The sequence below is a fragment of the Prinia subflava genome, chromosome Z (assembly GCF_021018805.1).
Source record: "Prinia subflava isolate CZ2003 ecotype Zambia chromosome Z, Cam_Psub_1.2, whole genome shotgun sequence".
Lineage (NCBI taxonomy): Eukaryota > Metazoa > Chordata > Aves > Passeriformes > Cisticolidae > Prinia > Prinia subflava.
This window is the reverse complement of record NC_086283.1, coordinates 87579930-87600375: the sequence shown is the minus strand read 5'-3', so window position 1 is coordinate 87600375 and position 20446 is coordinate 87579930. Positions and strand designations below refer to the sequence as shown.

At 41.8% G+C, this 20446-nt stretch overlaps 2 protein-coding genes across 7 annotated transcripts in view; both read right to left on the bottom strand.

Annotated features, from left to right (window-relative positions):
• Positions 1-2206, bottom strand: part of NIM1K (NIM1 serine/threonine protein kinase) — a 28561-nt gene extending 26355 nt beyond the window's left edge. For all 4 annotated transcript variants that reach the window (XM_063421401.1, XM_063421402.1, XM_063421403.1 and 1 more), the window contains exon 1: positions 1401-2206. The gene's annotated coding sequence lies outside the window, so the exon portion shown is untranslated. The remainder of the gene's footprint in view (positions 1-1400) is intronic.
• A 760-nt stretch (positions 2207-2966) lies between these two features.
• ZNF131 (zinc finger protein 131) lies at positions 2967-20220 on the bottom strand. Of its 3 annotated transcripts, XM_063423119.1 has the most exons (8): positions 20082-20220; positions 16107-16245; positions 14627-14728; positions 13517-13661; positions 11379-11742; positions 11054-11276; positions 7428-7558; positions 2967-5130 (listed from the first exon to the last, which is right to left on the bottom strand). In XM_063423119.1, exons 2-8 carry the CDS (start codon positions 16228-16230, stop codon positions 4465-4467), a joined length of 1755 nt encoding a protein of 584 aa, XP_063279189.1. In that variant the 5' UTR covers positions 16231-16245; positions 20082-20220; the 3' UTR covers positions 2967-4464. The 3 variants fall into 3 exon arrangements, with proteins under 3 accessions (XP_063279189.1, XP_063279188.1, XP_063279191.1); XM_063423118.1 differs by having other exon boundaries at positions 11054-11742; XM_063423121.1 differs by lacking the exons at positions 13517-13661; positions 14627-14728; positions 16107-16245; positions 20082-20220 and having other exon boundaries at positions 11372-11507.
• Between the last annotated feature and the right edge of the window lie 226 nt (positions 20221-20446).

Genomic DNA, 20446 nt, shown 5'->3' with positions numbered 1-20446 from the left:
ACCACAAAAATCACTGAAAAAAGTTTTTTAAAAGTGGGAAAATAAAGGCCATTTAGGTACCTCACAGGAGGAGTTAGAGGCTGAGCTAAATAATATTTGCCAAGTGTCCTAACAGAGAGCTGTCTATGCATGAAGGACTGGGTTTTTTCCAAAGAAGAAGAACCATGCTGGAGATTTTCTCAGTGTTAGCCAAGAATTTCAAAGGTTGAAGTTTATTTCCCAACTCACAGTAAATATCAGGAAGGGAAGCAAACAACCCCAACTTCTAGGGATTTGGAAAAACAGTGCAGGCTAAAACTGGCCATGAAGAAATTGTGTGAGGTTCCAGCTGTAAGGAGCTAATCCCATCACTTTTCAGTATGGCTCAAAATAATGTGCTGTCCTTTGTTGTGTTCTTCTGGCCCAGCATAACCTGGGCTCTAAAAAAGAAAATCAACCCCAAATCCTCCCACAAAGAGCAACTTCTTAATGTATATCTTACAAGCATCTTTGTCATATTTCCCCCAGATAAAGCACTACAGCTGCCACAATGCTGCATTTCCTTGGGTCTGTACCTCGTGGAGGGGGAACTGGCAGTAGCCCCCTCCAGAGCATTTTCTCAGTGATGAAGTCCACAAAATCCTGCCATGAAGTTCAACCTACAGGCACCAAAGAAATATCCGTTTTAGCAAAGGGCCAACAGATCAGTTTACTATAATGTGGCTCCAATATGAAAAACCCAATTATCTTCTAGTGCAATTTAATTGCCTTCAAAACAGAATCAGTACATTTGAACGTGATATAATGAATTATTTGTACTTGCAATAGTGCAGATCCCATGTTAGTTCATAAAATCAGTTTTTCTATCTGGCAAAGCTAAGGACTCCACAACTGGACATTTTTTAAACACTCCAGAGCTGCAATTTCTAAAACAACACTTTGAAAAGATCCCAAACAAGCAGCTGTAAGAACAGAAGAACTGGCATGTTCAGGTACTTTATTTCCTACCTTCCAAACAGATTGACTATCTAGGACTAACTGAAATCCTAAAGTCCTCACCTCTGTTGGATAAGGAACTATTTAGAAAACAACCATCATTGAACAAAAGGCTCTAAATGATGAAATTAAAATGTTCAAGAAAAATAAATAAACTCAACCAAATTATTTGCTCATTTCCAATCATGAGATTGCCCCGGCCCTGGAACTGCTGTAGATCTGATGAAATATTTTAAAAGAAATTAGTGCAAGGAAAAACATATGTAATTTAGGACCTTTTTTGATAGAATTATATTTCTTAAATTCAGGTGGGTTTTTTTTATATACACATGAGCAAATATTCGTCTCTCTCTGATAACAAGCCCCAGGTTCTTTCCTTAACTGGGACCACTAAACAGGAACACCTGTGCACCCAACAAATCTACCTCGCGTCGATGAACTGAGCTGCCAGACCATATCCTTAAAGGAGCAGGTCCCGGAACGACAGGTTTGCTCTGGCGGGAACTGTCCTTCCTGGCTATGAAGCTGAAGGAACACCGACTACACTCTCCGAGGAATTAACAGCCCAGCCCAGAACACACTGCAGCGTGCCCCGGCTCCTCCCACGGAACTTGTCGTGTATTTTGTAGGTCAAACATGGGATAAGAGTTCTTCGAATCAAAACGTTTTTTGCCTCAGGCTCCAGTTAGCCCCAAGTGTGAGAGGGTCTCAGATAAAACATGTGTATGTCTGAAACAATCTGCATTTAAGTAACAACTGAAACCCGGGGGATTCACACCGAGATACCGCCTCATGTTGCTCTGAGGGGGCTGAAGACGGCTCGGCATTAGGAAGATGCGGGCTGCTGCACCAGTAATCTCTTCAGGAAAAACTCGCAGATTTTCTAGAGTTGGAGGGGGCCTCTGGAAATCATCCAGCCCAAGCCTCTGCCAAGGCAAATCACCTGGAGCAGGTGACACAGCAAGACGTCCAGTTGAGTCTGGAGTGTCTCCATGATTCCTCTTCACTACTGTACTTCGACTCTAGGCAAGCCAGCACAGGATCAAACAGCAGCGACACACTGCTACCGCAGCTGCCGAGAACACCGCTGGCGGCATTTCGGCAGAGGCTGGCGGGGAGGCTCGTCCGCCGGCCCGCAGCCCGCTGCCCTTAGCTGAGGTTTCTGCGGGGCAGCCAGCTGCCTTCCGCCGGGCCCTTCCCGCATCCGACCCGGCCCTTCCCGGATCCGGCCCCGCCCGGCGCCGCCATTTGCTGCTGTGGCGGCCGCGCCATTTCCCCGCCTCCCGGCGGCGCGGCCCGGCTGCTGCAGTGCCCCGTGGCCTTCCTTCCCTCCTCCTGCAGGCCGGCTGGGGCGGGCACGGGCACGAAGGACGGCACTGGCAAAAATGTGGGCTTCAGCCATGTGGGAAGGAAGTTACAGAGGACAGGGGAGCGGCCCTCTGTAGCAGAGTTATTTCTTGGGCAGAGCCTTTCTCCATGTCCCTAGGGTGAGGAGGGGGCACTGTGCTTCCGCCCAGCCTCACTGGGAATCAGGATAGACTCCGCTGGGCACAACCGCAGAGCACCGTTCCTTTCCAAATCCACATGAACTGCTGTTGAAAAGGGGAGAGCAAAGAGAACCCCAGAAACAGCCCAACTGTGCTTACCAACCACGGCCTTGCTGCCAGTGGAATTGTCCCATCGAATTGTTCAATTTGCATTCGACTGAAAAACTACACAAAATTTAGTTTTGTTGGTCAGATGCACAGTCAGATTGTTCCTTTAATTCCACCAAGACAGACTTCATCTATGTGCATTCATACATAAAAAATTTTAGAGCTCAGCAGCTAAGCAAACAGGCCTGTCCCCTCCATGTTCTCACAAGACTAGCTACTTACCAGAAGCCAGGTATAAATATAATAGCTAAAATTTACTCTCGTGATTAACATTGGGCAAAATCCTTTCTCCTGCACAGAATCTTGTCACAGATGACTTGCATCTCAGAAAAGACAACAAAAAAAAATGCAAGTTATATTTGTCAAATTGTTTGAAATTTTAATAGAGATCCATGTTTCTTTTGCAACAGTTTCTCAATGGCTATGATGAAACACAATAATTTTGAATGAAACTAAATAAAAGTAAAAATCCCAGGAAGCAGTTCTGCATTTGAAGATGAAATAGAAAAGCCTGATTTTAACTACGATCTATAGTATTACCAAAAGCAGGGACTGTCCTTGCAAAAATTCTTCCCTTCATTTAAGGCTTTGAAAATAAAGTTTCTTCAGGAGTTTGGAGCACCTCTAACCTCCAGCAGTAATTAAGACATTCTTAACATCCTTGGCCATAGACAAGCATTTTCTTTACAAATCTAACTTTACAGTAAAAAGCTATTAATCACATTAAAAATGAGATTGATCCTTAATACTGGAACTTGGCACTTAATTGCCAGTCACTCGGTTGTTCTTAATATATTGGATGAAACAAATAATGCAACATTTAATGGTTGGTATTGTTTTATTTTCTAATATTGATTAAACTATTTACACTTCTACTTTTCAATCCACAGTTTAGCATTCATACCTATGGCTTTTACTTTTATGTTTAGCACATCTTTTTGTCAAGTGTTGGAATTTCATTTAAAAAAAAACAAGAACCTGATACCATATAGATAAGTCTCTCTGTTTATGTTTAAACATATTCATTTTCAAAAATGATTATTTATAAAAGAAAAGCCTGCTTGTAGCTTTCTTTTAGATCATGTTTATCACAGACTATACCAAGCTTTTCCTATCTTTTAAGTGTCCCTTTTCGGGTGTCCTGCTGCCTCCAAGTGAAGTCTGTTCCCTCCCTCAGCCCCCCACCTCTAAACTTAATGCAAAAAGAAAATCAGTAACCGGCAATTTCAAGCAAAAATATAAAGCACTATCATATTACCTACATTGCCTTTAACAGAACTACGTTCTCAAAAACTCTAGAAACTTTGTGGCAAATTTAACCACTCAGTGTTGAAAAGGCACAGGACTTTTGTGCTCAGAGACCTCCAGCAACAGTGCTTTTAGCCCAGCCTGAAAGTTAAGATCCAAAAATTCATAGGGATGTAATTGCCACTTACAGCAGAATCCCTCAGATTTTACTGATTCTCCTGCCGCAGTCATCCTGCAAATTTATACAAGACTTTGCTTCTACTGCAAGAGGAAAAGAGGTGAAATTACTTTTACATATGCCCAGGAATGGTGTAACAATGATACAAACTATTCATTGCTAAAAATCTCACAAAGTTGTCCGTGTCTGTGGTAGTTTCTGTTCCATGGCACTACATGAATGGGGAAGTATTTTTCACATGTGAGAGAAGTTTAATTGTACATGAAGAAAGCTAGTTTTGGTCCACTTGTCCAGCTTCCTATGGACAGCATATTGGAAAGGTGACCAGTGACGGTTCAAAAACCAATGTAAAACATAACAAAAATAATTTGGTATTTCATTCTTAAAACTGCAGTGTCATTATTTGTCCTAGTCATCCACTTTTGCATTTTGTGTGTCCACTATTTGTTGTGTTTTTAAGTCTTCAGCTTGCTCATGATGTTCCTTATCTGCATCATTTGCTTGATCATGATCCTTTTCTTCTGTTTCTCCTTGATCAGCACTTTGATATTCTACTTGTTCAAGGTCTGTTCCATCTATAAGTTCTGCCTGTACTTCTTCCATCTGTATTTGATTTACATGCTCAACGTGTAACTGCTCCACATGAACTTCAGCAGCACCTTGTTCAGTCTGAATGTGTTCAACTTCCAAGTAGCTAATCTGGACTTGTTCCTGTAGTTCCTCCATCTGTGTGCCTTTCACTTGATTGTCCTGGATGAGATCCTGGTGCATCTGTTCCATGGTTACCTGTGCAGGATCCACTTGTACCTGAATTACTGGTAGGACGTGCACTTGCTCAACTTGTTCTATTATTGTCATTGACGTTACTGGTTCAGCTTCCATAGCTTCCACTGGAAGAACCTCTTCTGTCACTAACAGTTCTGAAATATTGTGCATTTCTTTGAGATGCCTTCTCAGCTCACTGCCTTGCATAAACCACAAATCACATAAGGTACAGTGGTTGGGTTTGTCACCAGTGTGTATTACCAAGTGGTCTTTGAACTGATCCCAGCTGTTAAACACGCTGTTACAAACCTGAAACAAAAGATACAGTGTTAAACAGTGCCAACAGAAATGTGACAAAATACAGTGCCTATCTGAGATCATGGCTTCTCATTGTATAGCTTCTTGCTACTTGGATTCAAAAAACAAACAAGTTAGAGGCAAAAGCTGAGAAGAACACTTCAAATGAACAGAAGACTCCGTATTTATTGTTTTTCTAAGATGCCTACATAAGATGCCTACAAAATTAATGAGTCAATAGAGCATTTTAAAGTTTTCTCATCTGAAATTTATATGCAGTATCAAACCCCAATCAATACATGTCTGGCACTAGAGTTTTGGGTGGAAAGATATTTACGCATTAATAGGGTGCAATGAAAGTGTCATACAAACTGTTGTTTTACTGACACCCTAGATGTAGTACTACTGAACAACTTTTTCTTATCAGCTTTCACTTGCTTATGACATGGTAAGGTTTTTTAACAGGCTAGATTGAACTCTCTCATTCTGTGATTTAAAAAAAAAACCAAACACTTGAGTGATTTCAGCAGATAAAACATTTAAAACTCCATCCCTCTCATTCTCTTCCAGCCAAAAGTACTGCCTCAGCAGCAGACACAAAGCACAGGAGTTCTGTTCCTTCCCTTCAGCGGGCATTGGAGGTAAATAGCTGGAAAACAACACACAGAGACTGCAGAAATAAATGAGATGCAGGGTAGAGGAGACAGAAGACCGGGATAGAGTCGAGCTTGGAGTAGAAAAACCCACAGGCTCAGGAGTCTTTGACCATGCTAATATATTTGCCCATAGAAAGCAACAAGAACACATATTTCAACACCCCTTCACTGTTGGCAAACAGTTTTGATACAGGATGTTCTATCGCTTCATAATTTTCAGTAACAGCACAGAAAGATGATGGAGTAAGTATCTCACAGGATTAGCTCAAGAACAGGTCTGTGTAGTTGAGACAAACATATCCATTTTGCTGCTGAAGTCTGCTAAAATGGGTTGTAATACTACTGCCACACTCTTTTTCCTCCCAGGCTCACACTTGAGAAAGAGATTGCACATACAGTTTTTAAAATACTGATATTATAGATAAGCACTCAATTACTTAGTCAAACATAAAGATAATTACTTAAAGCAGTGCCCAAGCACATAATTACTATTCTTGCCACACAGAATCTAATTCAGTATTCAAGGCATACACCTGAAAAGCACCAAAAGGACTCATCAAGAAACTTTTTCTCCTATTTGTCCAGTGAACAAAAATTTGTTCAAATTTAGTTCTAAAGAGAAAACCTAAAAATTTATCCAGAATTGCTTCAGTTTCTGCAGGCTGAAGGGACACAAATCCAGATTTGCAACATCTGTGAGAGGATGAGGAAGTTTAGAAAATGAGTTACGACTTGAATTAGCTCTTTAATAATGAAGTAAGATTTATCTCAACAGCTTTTCAAATGTCAGTTACATATAGTGACCTAGCAATCTCTACACCATTTATTTTGCTAAAAAAGTACCACAGATTGCCATCATAACTTGGAATTGCTTCCCAGACAAAATCATGTTTGGTATCAGAGAATAATAAAACAAGAAATTAAATAATAATTTGTATTTTGGACTTTGTATTTTGTATTCAAAATTTGTATTTTGAACTTCTGTTTTATTGAAGCATCCTTAGAAGTGGGAAAAGCCTAGGTTAGTGTGTCAAGAACCTTGAAAAGGAAGCAGAAAATGCCGTAAAATGCAGCCTACCCAGAAGAATCTCTATGATTTTAAGTATTAGGAGGCTCCACATCAGTAATTCCATTATTTTAAATGGTGATACTTAGATATGAGAATTTATCTGCATATTGTGGCTGAATGTGATCCAAAGACCTCACTACCATCTACAGTTTCCTTTTCAGAAAAGGAGGAGCAGACACTGGTTTCTTCTTTGCAGTGATCACTGAGAGGAGCCGAGGGAATGGCCTGAAGCTGTGTCAGGGAAGGTTTAGGCTGGATATGAAAACAGGTTCTTCACCCAGAGGCTGGTTGGGCACTGGCACAGGCTCCCCAGGGCCATGGTCACAGCACCAGCCTAGGGTTCAAGAAGTGTTTGCACAACGCTCTTGGGCACACGGTGTGACTCCTGGGGTGTGCTGTGCAAGGCTGAGAGTTGGACTCTCTCCTTGTGGGTCCCTTCCAACTCAGCATATTCTGTGATTCAATACTATTTTACTGAAGTAGCTCTTAGAGACATAAGTCCACTCTCACTGCCTCTCTGTTCAGTCCTCCCAAGCTCCTTGAAGGACAGAGGTACCTCAGACTCACCTACTTCCATTACCCACCTGACATTCATACAGCTTCTTTCTTCCTTTTTTAGCACCAGCTCCAGACTGACAAGCTGTCAGGTGACATTTGAGCGTGCTGTTCCGAGCAAAACGCTCATGGCAGTTTGGACATTCAAAGGGTTTTTCACCTGTTAAGACAGATATAAGGATTTGTAAGTGTATAAAACCACCCAGTCTTCTTTCAGGTCTCTCTTCTTCCGCCTCTCTCTCTCTTGCCTAGGTTGACAAATATGCTGTTAAGATGTGGCAAACTGGAAGCTTCTGCAGAAAAACAGATGAAAATTCAATATAAAAAGGCAAAAAGCTCATGTAAAGTCATTTAGAAGAAAACCAGTGTAACAATTACCAGTAGCTTTTAAGGTATTTGTGGAAGCTGTATTTCTATTCTGGCAAAATATTTTAAAGAAATAGCAGCAATTTCACGCTTTTCATCTGATAATAGTTACAATTAAAGAATCAACATTAGTCAATATACAAAGTGACACATTAAAAAAGGAAGTATTTAAATAATACAATTATTTTTAGTAATAACAGCTTATGCTTGAAACTGAGCTCCAGAAAACGAGGCTGGCACAGAATGCTTGTGAAATAACAGTGCATCAATTCTAGAACATTAAAAACCTGCACCAAAATTTCCCCCAAAATACTCCAAAGAGAAAGCACAGAGGGACATAAATGGACATCAGCAAGATAAAAATTCCTTTCAGTTTAGTTTGGCCACTTCATTTCAACCATGGTATCAAACACAGAAGCAAGGACAACATCAGGGGAAGCTGAAAGCAGGTCTTTTTATCATCAAAGGTACTATGCTGTCATCAAGTGGTAATGAACAAAAGGTGTTGCACCATGCACAAACACAATGACATTCAAGCAAATTAAATTACAAAATACCCTGGAAGACCATGTTTCCTCTGAAAGTCTGTAATAATCTGTATAGATCCTGACATCGACACCACTAGGAACAAACGGATAATGAACTCCAAAAGAGGCTGAGCCATTTCAGTGAATACCATGAGGATTAATCCTAGCTAGTTTAAAAGCCTGCATTTTCAGGCACACAATAGTTATTCGATATTGAAGTGGAAAAACTATCTTCAGAAATAGTTACAAGTTCCTAATTAGCTTTTCAGAAGAAATTCACAAGTTGCTTAAGTGTCACTTATATACCTTAAAGCTATAGAAAGATGTTAAATGGTGGGAACATTCCCCTCAATGGTTACAAAATACTACATTTTTGTAGAGTGTTGTACAGGAAAGGCAGGAGATGCTAAACTGCCTTCAGTTTTGCAGGTCAAAAATCATGGATTTTGCCCAAGCAACTAGTGGGTTTGGAACTTAGATGATCTCCAACATCCCTACCAGTGCAAACTATTCCATGATTCTACAGAGCGTGCATGGATGACCTAAGAGCTCCTGGACAAACTCAAACACAAATAGGAAGTCTAAGGGACCTGGATCAGATGCATCTGCTGGTCCTGAGACAGCTAGTGAAGGAAGTTGTTAAGCAGCTATCCATAAAATTTGAGGTGTGGCAGTCTGGTGAAGTTCAAGATGACTGAAAAAGCAGAAGCATAACCCTTTCAAAACAGGAACATAGGGAAGACCTGGAGAACTACAGGCCCATCAGTCTCCCCTCCGTGCCCTAAAAATCATGGAGCAGATCGTCCTGGTAGCTGTGCTGTGAAGACAGGCTGAGAGCATTGGGGTTGTTCAGCCTGGAGAAGAAAATGCTTCAGGGAGGTCTATTAGCACCTCCCAGTGCCTAAAGACGGTCTACAGGAAGGCCGGAGAGGGACATTTTCCAAGGGAAAGTAATGATAATGACAAAGGGGGAATGGCCTTCAGCTGAAACTGAGTAGGTTTAGGTTAGATATTAGGAAGAGAATATTTTCTCAGAGTGTGGTGATGCACTGGAACAAGTTTCCTGGAGAAGCTGTGGTTGTCCTAGCCCTCAGTGGAGTGGAGTGTCCCATCCTGAATGAATGTCCCATGCATTAGGAGTGGAGATGGTTCAGGGCCAGGCTGGATGTGTCTTGCAGCAGCCTGGTCCAGTGGAAGGTACCCTGCCCATGGCCCCAGAGGGTCAGACTAAATGATGTTTGAAGTCCCTTGCAACCCAAGCCATTTTATCACCTTAGTACTGCCCCCCTGCTATTGTAATGCAATCCCTGGTATAGTGATTGAACAACAACAGGATTAAATATTTTTAGGACATTTTCTCACAGGCCTTTCAAGTTCATTTAGCATTCAACCAGTGCTATACAGAGCTCAAAATTTAGAAAGCTATAACGGAAACTTTTTCATTCTCCTTAGGAGACCACAGTTAAATGCTGATATCTGTTCTGATTTTAAGGCTTTTATAAATGCTAAACTGTAAGTAATTAGATTCCATATGTTATAGTTATTAGATCAATATATATTTAGTAAGTATTCTGTACCTCTTGTGATATGCTAACTTGAATTGAATTGAAAATACTTTTATGCAAGAGTGTCCAACATTTTATGTATTTTGGATTACTCTGGTTACCTGGCACAATTTCTTTTCTGAATAGGTTTTTGTTAACTAGCATTTATTTGAATTGCTTATAATGGAGAAACACTCCCTGCTTTACAAGGGATAAGGACTTTCCAAAGCTTGTTTATGAAAGGAGCTTTTAAGAGGCTATTGGGAGTAGACTGGACACTGCCATACATCAATACTCAGCAGTCCCATAAACAGATACATTCTAATCAAATTAAGACATTCTAATTAAAAGGCTTTAACATAACAAGCTGCAAAAGAAATTGAGCTGCTACCCTCATTAAACATTTACTTATGACTCATGACTGGCATAATAAACAAAATTATCTGGAAGATCAAGACTACATATATTTAATATTCAGTTATCTGTGTCATTCTCAGTGTCTGTTCAGTCAGCAGACTTTTCAGTGAGATGAAGTAATCTCCCATATTAAAAAGAAGAAAGGAGTACAAATCACTGTACTCAAAAGATGCTACTCAGATTTCAAAAAGGCAGATTTCACAGTAAAAAAAAGTACTCTAATGACTAGAAATGTTTTGCCAGTTTTAGTAGTTTTGCTTAATTAACCAAGAAAATTCAAATCATAGATGAGATGAGACAAGAGCAAGGGTAAAACTTTCCAAACAAGATGGTACAAGACATAATTCTTTGAGGGTATTTTATGTCTAATAGGTATTTGCTCAGAAGTTCTGTTAAATAAAGAAACTCTCTAGACTGTATTGTGATTCGAATAATACTTCAGCAGAAATATTTACTAGAAAATTTTGAAAATAAAACAGTTCCTCAGTTTGGTATTTTTGAGGAAGGGGACATGCCTTAAGGAAGTATTTTGAAAAAAAAAATTAATAGACTTGACAGAGAAGCTACCTTACTACTTTGTGGTTTTAGGTGCCTATTTTTAATCGACTAAATCCCCTAAAAGTTGACATCAATGGAAAACAAAAAACATACCACCATTTTAGGTATAACTAGAAGCCAAAGTATTTCTAGCATTCAGGACTCATTTATTTTCTTCAGCATATTATCTACTTCCCCAAAACATGCAAAAGCTCAAAATACTGGAATGAAGGCTCATGCAGAGGACAATAGCAGTGTTCTTACCTGTGTGCTTTCGGAGGTGCTCTTTAAAATGCCCAAAGTGGTCAAACTGCTTGTCACAGTACTGGCATACATGTATTTTCTTGCCAGGTCTTTGCTTCTTGCTGGCACCACCTTCATCAAGGTGGTAACAGGTGAGGTGCTGTTTCAAAGCACTCTCTCGTAGGTATCTTTTATTGCATATGTCACATTTGTAATTCTCAGTAGAGTGTGTTTTCATGTGTTCCTTAAAATGGTAAAACAATTTAAATGAACGGTTACATTTCTCACAGTGGAATAAATTGTTCATGTGTGACAGCTGAAGTTCCACAATTTCAATACCTTCTACCTGTTTGCATGAGGAGTCAGTTGCACTATCACCTTCTTCTTGGATCTGGCATTTTCTCTCTCCCTGACGATACTTGCTGGTGATATCTGCCAAAAGAGCCAAAGCAGATTCATCTGATGTACCTGTTGTCTGTATGTACTTTATGGATTGCTCTGCAGAAGCTACTTCTTCAAGGGTTTCAATGCTGTCATCTTCCACTTTCATCGTCCCTTCAGCAATCTCAACCTCAATTTCAACAGGCTCTGATTCTGCAGATGGCAGTGTTTCTGTGATAACATTAGAGGTTTCAGCAATCTTCCTCTTTTTTGGGTTATTTTTACCTTGTGCTTCATTTGATTCTAAGGGTGATGAATTTTCTTTGTTCCTGAAAAGCATTTGGATAAACATGGTTAAGATCAATTAGTGATTATGTAACTCCTGCCTAGTAATGAGGTTCTGCATCCAACACTCCCCTAAGCTGTTTCTCAAAGTTGAATGATGACCACATTTACCTGTGTGCACATCAGAATTTGTCCTTAATCTACACTCCTTAGTGCAGTAAAATAACATTATTAAAGTCGATAGAATATTTTTAAGTATTTTAAGTAAATAGCTCCTCTTGAATGATACAAAGCATCTATCAGGAAAAAAAGCCAGTTAACCTAATGACTTATCTAAAAATTTGTGAAATCCTGTACTTGGAAAGAAAACTTCTCTAAAATAATTAATTCTTTGGCCTGCCTACTCAGAAATAAGGTTTAAGCTTCTCCTATGCTATTCACCTCTTAAGCTCTGGAGTGTGTGCAACTGCAAGCAGTACTTAGAGCTTGTCAGAGAGCACTTTAGCTGTGACTTCATATGATGGTTTATACACACAAGGGTTAGCATAGCCCACAATGCAAGAAAGCACACTGCTAACAGCTGAGGTAAAAAAAAGCCACCAGGATTGTCAAAGGAGTATTCTAGTTCAATTTTCTGGGCTTAAACACCACCCTCAGTTCTGTACTGTTGTCCCTGCATAACACACACACAACCTCCTTCCTCCAAAATTGCGTGGGACCTCAAACACAGACACAGCTGGGTGGGTCAATGCTTTCAAGTCATCCACAGCACTACTCTGCTGCAGGTTTTACTACTGATCATCAGTTTCAAAAATAAGTAGCTATCTTATCATCAGATAGACTGACTGGAATAAGCTGTGCTTTTAACCTTTCTTTGCACCATGATGAATCCTTTCATGCAATGCACTCCCTATCACTTCCAGGCTTTCCAGTAACAGGAGACAAGACTCCGCCCAGTATCTCCAAGTCATACTGTCAGATGTGTAACTAATGATGTAATGCAGGCCACAGCTTATAAATGGCACCTTAGTCTGTTCACACACAGGAACACAGAGTTAAACCCAGTTTCATACAGCCTGGATTTCTGATATCTACAAGATGACAGGTACATTGCAATGAGCTCCTGGATCACGCACCAAAATCAACCAGTGTAGCACGCAGAAGAAATGAGAACATGAGAGCACTTTATGGAAGTGCAGTGGAAGAAAGAGGATGAAAAACAGCATGATGGGACTGGCACCCACATTTTCAAGGTAGACTTTGGCAATGGATTACAGTTCTTGATACTGGATAACAGGTGCTGCAGCAACATTTCATTGATTACAGAACCCAGATGAAACTGACTTTGTTACATTCATTCAAGAAGTTTGAGAGGCTAATTTTCCAGCAAGAGGTTTTAAGATCACTGCTTATTCTCTCAGAAATAGCAGAAAGCTACATGAAATCAAAACACCAGCACAGACTTGTTAATGTTGTCTGATTACCAGAGACACACTGTCACTGCACAGTCAGCTGTCAATCAGGTGTGGGCCATCAGATAGCAGAGACCAACCATCAGTTACCACAGTCACAACACTGCAACATTTACAAGCTATGTCACTTGTCATCAAATTCTAGCCCAATGAATGAGACGTTCTTGTTTTACCCAGTGTAATTCTGACATATATGTTACAGTAGAACAATATATGGTTATATACAAGTTAAGAAGGTTCCAGCAAAAGGAGCAGCACTGCAAAATACTGGCAGCCAGCTCTTGCAAAAGCCTTATTGAGATTCTATCCTTCAGTGTTGGGAAAAAAAAGAGGTTTATGTGCTTACCTGATTTCAAGTGCTTTGATTGCTTCTAGCATCTGTAGATACTCTGCAGCTTTCCAAACATCATTTGCTTCTTCTTCACCTTGTACCATTAGCTTTGCTGTATAGGTGAACTCAATTAGGTGACGAAATGCCATGTTACTTACACCTGCATACAGGCAAGAGAAACAAGTGACCTTTAACAATTCCACAGGCTCATTTTCCCTGTGAATCTTGAATACTTGCCTGCACACCGTTTTGATCTCGGTACTGTAGCCAGATCTTCATAAAGATCACATCCTTAAACGGCTCCACTGAATGGTGTGGGTTAGCAGAGACCTTTATAATCACCTAGTTCCAACCTCACTCACATTGGAAAAAAAATCTACTACAGAAACATGTGAGTCTGGAACAATTGTGGAGTTTTGCCATGACAAAGTTAAAAGGAATGACAAGATGGACAAAAAACTGTTTCAATAATATATAGATTTAAACACAAAAATAGGAGGCTGAAATGCTTCTCCAGGAATTTCATTTCCTCCCTGCCTACCACATAAGTATTGCTCCATGTCTGTCTTGCTCTTGCATCCCAGCCAAGGCATCTATCATTGGCCATTACTGACAGCCTTTTTCAGCTGACCAGAATGGCATCTCTGTGGGAAAGCTTTAGTGGAGTACTGCTAGTCCTAAAAACATATACAGGGTCTGCCTGATCTTCACTATCCATGTATTTGGGGAAAGAAGGGAAAAAATAATGAAAAGGCACCACATAATCTCACATTTTTCTTTCCAATATATTTAATACTGTTCTAATTTTGATTTTTCTTCAGGGAGGCTTTCTTTTCAGTGATGGTAGTTGTCTCAAAACAACTCGAGAACTAATATCTAGAAAGTTAACTGCAATGACCAAGCATGTTCAAGTGTTCAAGGCCAGGCTGGATACAGCATTGACCAACCTGGTCTAGTGGGAGGCATCCCTTCCCATGGCAGGGGAGGTTGGGCCTAAATGATTGTAACATTTTATTACTCCAACCCTAAGCATTCTATGATTCTATGCACTGGCCTGTACTGGGGATGCCACAATAATTTCCAGCTTGAGTACAGAACTCTGAATGCTTTTATTTGCACAATTACCTTCAATCTCCACCAAAGGCTCCTGGGTGAAATCTTGGAAGAATTTGTGGAAGAACTGGCTACAGGCAGCAAGAACTGCCTTATGAGCTTTGAAATGATGACCTGCAAAGGGAGACAAGAAGTTTGGTTTAGGGTTAATGCCCTCCTCCCCCCGTAGAGCAGAATATATGCAGATGCAGAAGAAAAGACCACCCAGTTAAACATGTATTCTAGCAACATATACTGACTGTCTCTCCTTATAACACAGGACACTACTGCAGCTGGTGTCCCTTCTCACAGAAAACCTTGCTGACATTGCTAACCTTGCTAAAGCTCTGCAATTTAACCAGCTGGAGAATTCACTCACTCCACTCACTCCTCTTTTCAGATATTTAAGAAATGAATTATGGGAAATTTCTCTGTTAACTTTGTTCGGTATGTCTTGGGCTCAGCTCTGTATGTCTCATGTTTTTGTTGCTCCTACAGACTGATGTATGTTATCACCATCGCCAGCACAAACACCACAGAGCAAAAGTGGTTCTGCTCTATTTTTTCTGTCTTCCAGAGTCTGTGTTTCTTCTCCCTGGTAAAGGCATGAACATTTACAGGGCTCAAGGATACAGGGATAAAGGAAGCAATATGGATTAGAACTACATAGCTGCACACAAAACCAGCTCTGAGTTGAGCACATGGATTTGGTAATGACAGAGCAGGAGCAAACATTCAGGGCAAGTCAGTGAAACTGTGGCTGTCCCTGAAGAATATTTTTTTTTCTTCATTTGCTTACCTCCTTTTAATCAAGGCTCTGTAGGATCTTTTTTCTTCAAGTGAGTTGCTGCTATCCTTTTAAAGATCAGGTGGTACTCCTTTAACTAAGTCTGTCCTAGTGGACACTGCCTATATTCCCTGTAGTGTTCATCCATTTTAAGACATGTTTGGAATATGAAGCAGGCTTTAAGTGATCTACCACATACCACCTTTTCTAAGGAGATAATAAGAACTTGTATCTTCATAATCCTTTTAAAACAGTTCTTATGCCCTTAGAACACATACAAAAAGTGTGTGCTTCTACACTTTTTTAAGTATACATAAAATTAGTAGACAGATACCAGAGAAGTTACTGTGAGCAGTAAATACTATTTCAAGGAGTGAGGTTTTTTCATTTGAACACAGTATTTGTAAAAGTTCTTTGAATGCAGTCAGAGAGATCAAGTAGAGGAAAATATCTTAACAATGTTTTGGGAATCCATAGCACATTAAATATACCACAGCAGCTTCGAAGAGGGCTTCTATCTGAAAATATTTAAGTCTCTTGTTTGGGAAAGCAGAAGCAAAATTACTAATCACTACAGTGAAACTTTGCAAGTAACTTGCACACAGGTACAGCATCAAGAATTTGTTCATAGCCCAGTCTGACACCTGTCCATGAAAAATCCAACAGCATCCCAGCAGAGCTTTCAGAATTCTCTGCATACCAACGGGTTCTCAGGCCTGTACATACCATCGACGATCAGAGTGATATCTGTAAACTGGTCCTGCTCACGTTGTTCATTCAGTCTATCCAAAATAACTTTATAGTGTTCAGGGAATTCCTGGATACATTCCATTGTTTCCTCAGCTTCCATGGCAAAAGGCCTGGTCTGCAAAATAAATGCAATATAAGAACAAGAATACTGTGCCACTCAGTAAATACTGTGCACAATCAGTTTATTATACAAATGTCAACTCCAGGACCATAAAACCAATGGAAAAACAGTCTTGCTAACAGGTTTTGTACTCAGTGTTAGCTGACAGGTAGGAAATGGCACAGTTAATGATGTGGAATATTGTCTTATTTGGACATATGAAGAAACAGCCTAAGTGGGTATTTCTTGATCCTACAGATTCAGCAGGGACCCATCACCCGCAAAGCATATACTGCAGGGATGCAATATTTATATTGCATAAATAAAAAATAATTAATAAATAACATCTCCACAGTTACTTATTCAACACCACAGCAGCATCTCAGAATCTTCTTAGCTACTTCCTGCAATCCCAACAATCTACTTGGTTAACAGACAGTTCTTAAAACTTTTATATTTAGGTCACATTTTGCAGCTCATGAACACAAGATGTTTACTTTCTTTAAATATGGATGTAACAGAGCAGCAACTTTCAGCTTCTGGGATTTCATTTGTTGTCAAGCTTATTCATCCATCCTACTTACACTTCTTCCTCTGTAAAGCATTCTTTGCCAGCCTTTTGAAAGAGACATAATGCACATAAATGTAATCTGATATCCCTTCCTCTCTTTACTAACACAATAAACATAGCTGGGGGTGGGAGTCACAGAGGAGCTCAGACCTGGTGAGGTTTAGCAGAACTCAGTGCCTGTGGATGAGATTCAGACAGTAGTCTGCTGCTTATGCAGAAGAACCTCAAGAGAGCATCTAAGTGCTTTAATGAAAACAAATCACAAATTACGTCCAGGCAAAATTACTTCAGATCCATGCAGCAACATCTTCAACTCCCACACTAACGTGGCATACACTTAAGAATGCTGCAGAAAAGAAGAATTATGGAGTTCCTAGTTACACCACAAAATACGCTCCCTGTCTCTCAGAAAAAAAATTACCCATGAAGTCATTTTTCCAAGAGAATGAAATAAGTAGAGCAGAAGCAACTACTTAGGGAAATCCCGCCCTACCTGCTATTGCTACATTGCCAACCACAGAAATGTTGCCCACAAAAATCAGACTTGTTACCTAGTGTGCAACAAGCCAGTAACTATCACTGTGGAGGCCCAACCAGGAACACAGACTGGGGACACAGATCTGGGTGCATCAGAGCAGCAGGGCAGAAGACTTGCCCTTAGTTTATTTTTCCATTATATACCTGTGGCAAGGTGACCATGGATTGGAGAAGGGTATCGCTACCTCTCCTGTCACATTGGTCCAGGAGGCTGTCATTCAACCTCCCCTTGTCTTAGAGAAAGTATTCATAACATTGCCAATATTTACAAAACATGGTCTTGTGTTTACAATTCACTAGCGTGAGAAACTGCACGTTTCTCCTTTAATATGAACGCTTAGCAAACCAAGAAAATTCATAGCAACAAGTAACTACATACTCAAGGTAACATTGATTATTTATTTCAGAGTTGTGCCAGCCTGGGTGCCTGGTGGAATTCCACAAATCAAGTACCCAACTATAAAAACTTTTTACTAATTACATTTTAGCAAGCAAAAGAATTGGTGTTCACTGGTTACAAGTAACATAGTTCTCTTATTAGTGTTCTCTTTTCTACTGGTTAATGATTTTCTTGCTAATTAGTCCACATGCTCAGCCTCTCTTTTGAATCAGCGGGTTTCTTGGGTTGGTTGCAATCTTCCCCAGCCAGAATTACCTGTTACCCAGCTGGAGCTGATTCCAGCACAATCGCATAGTTTGCTTTATTAGTTTCTTCTTTATTTTGGGATTTCTGCTACATGTCCCTGTGACCTCTAAATTCTGCATTCTCTGTGTCCACTATCAGTGGTACACCCATTTTCCCAGGCTTTGTTAGCCTGCCCTTAGGTCTGAGATCACTGAAATAAGTCTTCATAAGCATAAGAAGGCAATTCTATGAACAAGTAATTTGTTTTTCTAACACCTGGACATTACTTGGAGCTTGTTGGCCGCTCTCTGTTTCATGAATTAAATCTCCCTTCTTGTTGAAAAGGCATGACAGTACACAAAGATAAAGCATCAAAGCAAATTCTTCCTTTTGAAAATTCTACATATTCCATACTTTGCACCAGAAACAACTGTCAGGGTCTTCAAGTGGATAGAGGAGTCCAGCCTGCAGGGAAAGATGAGGTGGAAGAGAGCAGATGCTGCTGTTGCATTCTTTTCACCTTATCTGCAACGGTGGGTCTAAGACAGACAACCAGAAATTCCCACCCTTCTTTCACCATCTGGTATTTCACATACAGTCTCATGTGGGAAGGTGTCAGCTACCTACTTCACAATTAAATTCTTCTTGCCCATTTTTGACACATTATAAAAGAGCATATGACTTGCAATTAAGAGCATAATTCCTGAAACAAAAATTTGATCTCCAAGTTTCATGATTTTCGCTTTACTTCCAAACTGACTGTATGGGTATCTTAAAAGAAACACCACAAACGTCAAAGTATTAGAGCAACTTTACCCCAACAAACACAAGATACTTTAAAAAGCTTTTTTGTTAGAATTCTTCCAAAGCATATTACAAAGCATACAACTTATGTTAGGCAATTCATTAATTTACAAAGAACTAGTAAAAATGTGAGTTTACTGTCTATCTAAATGCAGTTGCAGCATGAGTATTCTTATTTTAAAAACCTCAGTCATACTGCACAAAAAGGCCTGACAAGACAGCACGTGTTCAGTAAGAGTGTGACTGCTTTGGAGGAAGGAGATTACAGTTGGGAAAACAAAGCAGCCAAGACGGACAGAAGCGATCCAAATTCCCACTTGTGAGTGAGCTCACAGATGAGGGACAGAGTGGACCACTTCAGCTGTCTGTGCAATTTCCTTGAAAGACTCATTGAAATACTGCCTTAGCCTTCTGAGCCTGTAGCCCTGGACGCATTTCATGTGATGTGCATATAATTGGCCGAGCTGCTTTTACAAATCCACGTCAATGAAGCCTGTTATTATTACTGTTCTCCTGGGCTACATCTGGAATTCCCTGGATTTCAGGCACCAGATGTTTGTTTCGCGCACATGGGTCCCGAGGCGGGGCAATGCTGGGGCAGGTCGGGTGACCAGGACTTGATGCGGAGTGCCCACAACGCCGCCATCTTGGGAAGTGGAAGCCGCGGGCTGTGCAGCGCAGCAGCGGGAATTCCTCATGCATACTGCTGCACATTTCCCTCAAAACCATGGCTCAGCCTCGATCCCTATCCCGCCCCTCGGTCCCTCAGCGCGGGCGCGGGGTCAGCGCCACCCCCGCCATGGCCGTGGCACAGCGGCCGCCAGGCGGCGCCCCCGCCGCCTCCGCCCCACCCGGGGCTCCCGCCACCCGCGCGCGCCTCCCGCGGGCTGCGGCCCGCGCGCCCCGCGGCCACCCGCGGCCCCATTGGCGGTCGCCGGTGTCAGTCAGAGCGACCCCCGCCAATTGCGAGGCGCGGGCAGCGCTCGCCCCGGGCGCTGAAGCCAATGAGCGGCCGCCGAGTGCCCGGAGCGGGCGAAGGCGGAAGGCCTGGCCCGCGCCCAGGGCTCGCCGCGCACGGGGGATCCAGGCGCGGTGCGGGCGGCGCCGGCAGGCACGGGGGTCCCGCGGGGGGCCCCGAGAGGGACCTGACCGCTGCCGGCCCGCGCCTGGCGCTCGGCAGCGCCACCGCCTCGTTAGTCCTTATTACGTCATCAAATCGCGCATTAAATCGATCCCTTTTCAATTCCCGGCCGGGTCGCGGCCCGACGACGCGGCGCTCCGAAGGGTGGGGAGGCGGTTCCGCCGGGGACTCACCGGGAGCAGCTCCTCGCCGCGCCGCTTCCCGCTCCACCGCCGCCGCTTCCTGCTGCCCGGCACGCTGGAAAGCGGGGCGCGCGCCGGCCAATCCCGACTCGCATTCCCGGCCTGCCCCGCGCTTACCGTCCACGCGACAGGGCGCGCGCGCGGCAGGGGCGGGGCCCGGCAGCCCTAGGCATGCTGGGAGTTGTAGTCCATTTGAGCATGTGACGAGCTCAGCGTGCGGGTCATGTGTTCTAACCTCCCTGCTCAAGCAGAAACATCCAGAGCACATGGCACAGGACGGTCTCCAGACGGTTCTTCAGTATCTGTGAAGTTAGACTCCACAGCCTCTCTGGGTAATCTGTTCCAGTACTTGGTCA

Excerpts from the sequence above, each read along its gene's own strand:
- ZNF131 (XM_063423118.1), bottom strand. The coding sequence starts at position 16,230 with ATGGAAGCTGAGGAAACAATGGAATGTATCCAGGAATTCCCTGAACAC. Across the intron at positions 11,743-13,516 it reads ATCAAAGCACTTGAAATCAG|GAACAAAGAAAATTCATCAC; the intron begins GTAAGCACATAA and ends AATGCTTTTCAG. Across the intron at positions 5,131-7,427 it reads AGAAGCTGTATGAATGTCAG|GTTTGTAACAGCGTGTTTAA; the intron begins GTGGGTAATGGA and ends CTTTTGTTTCAG.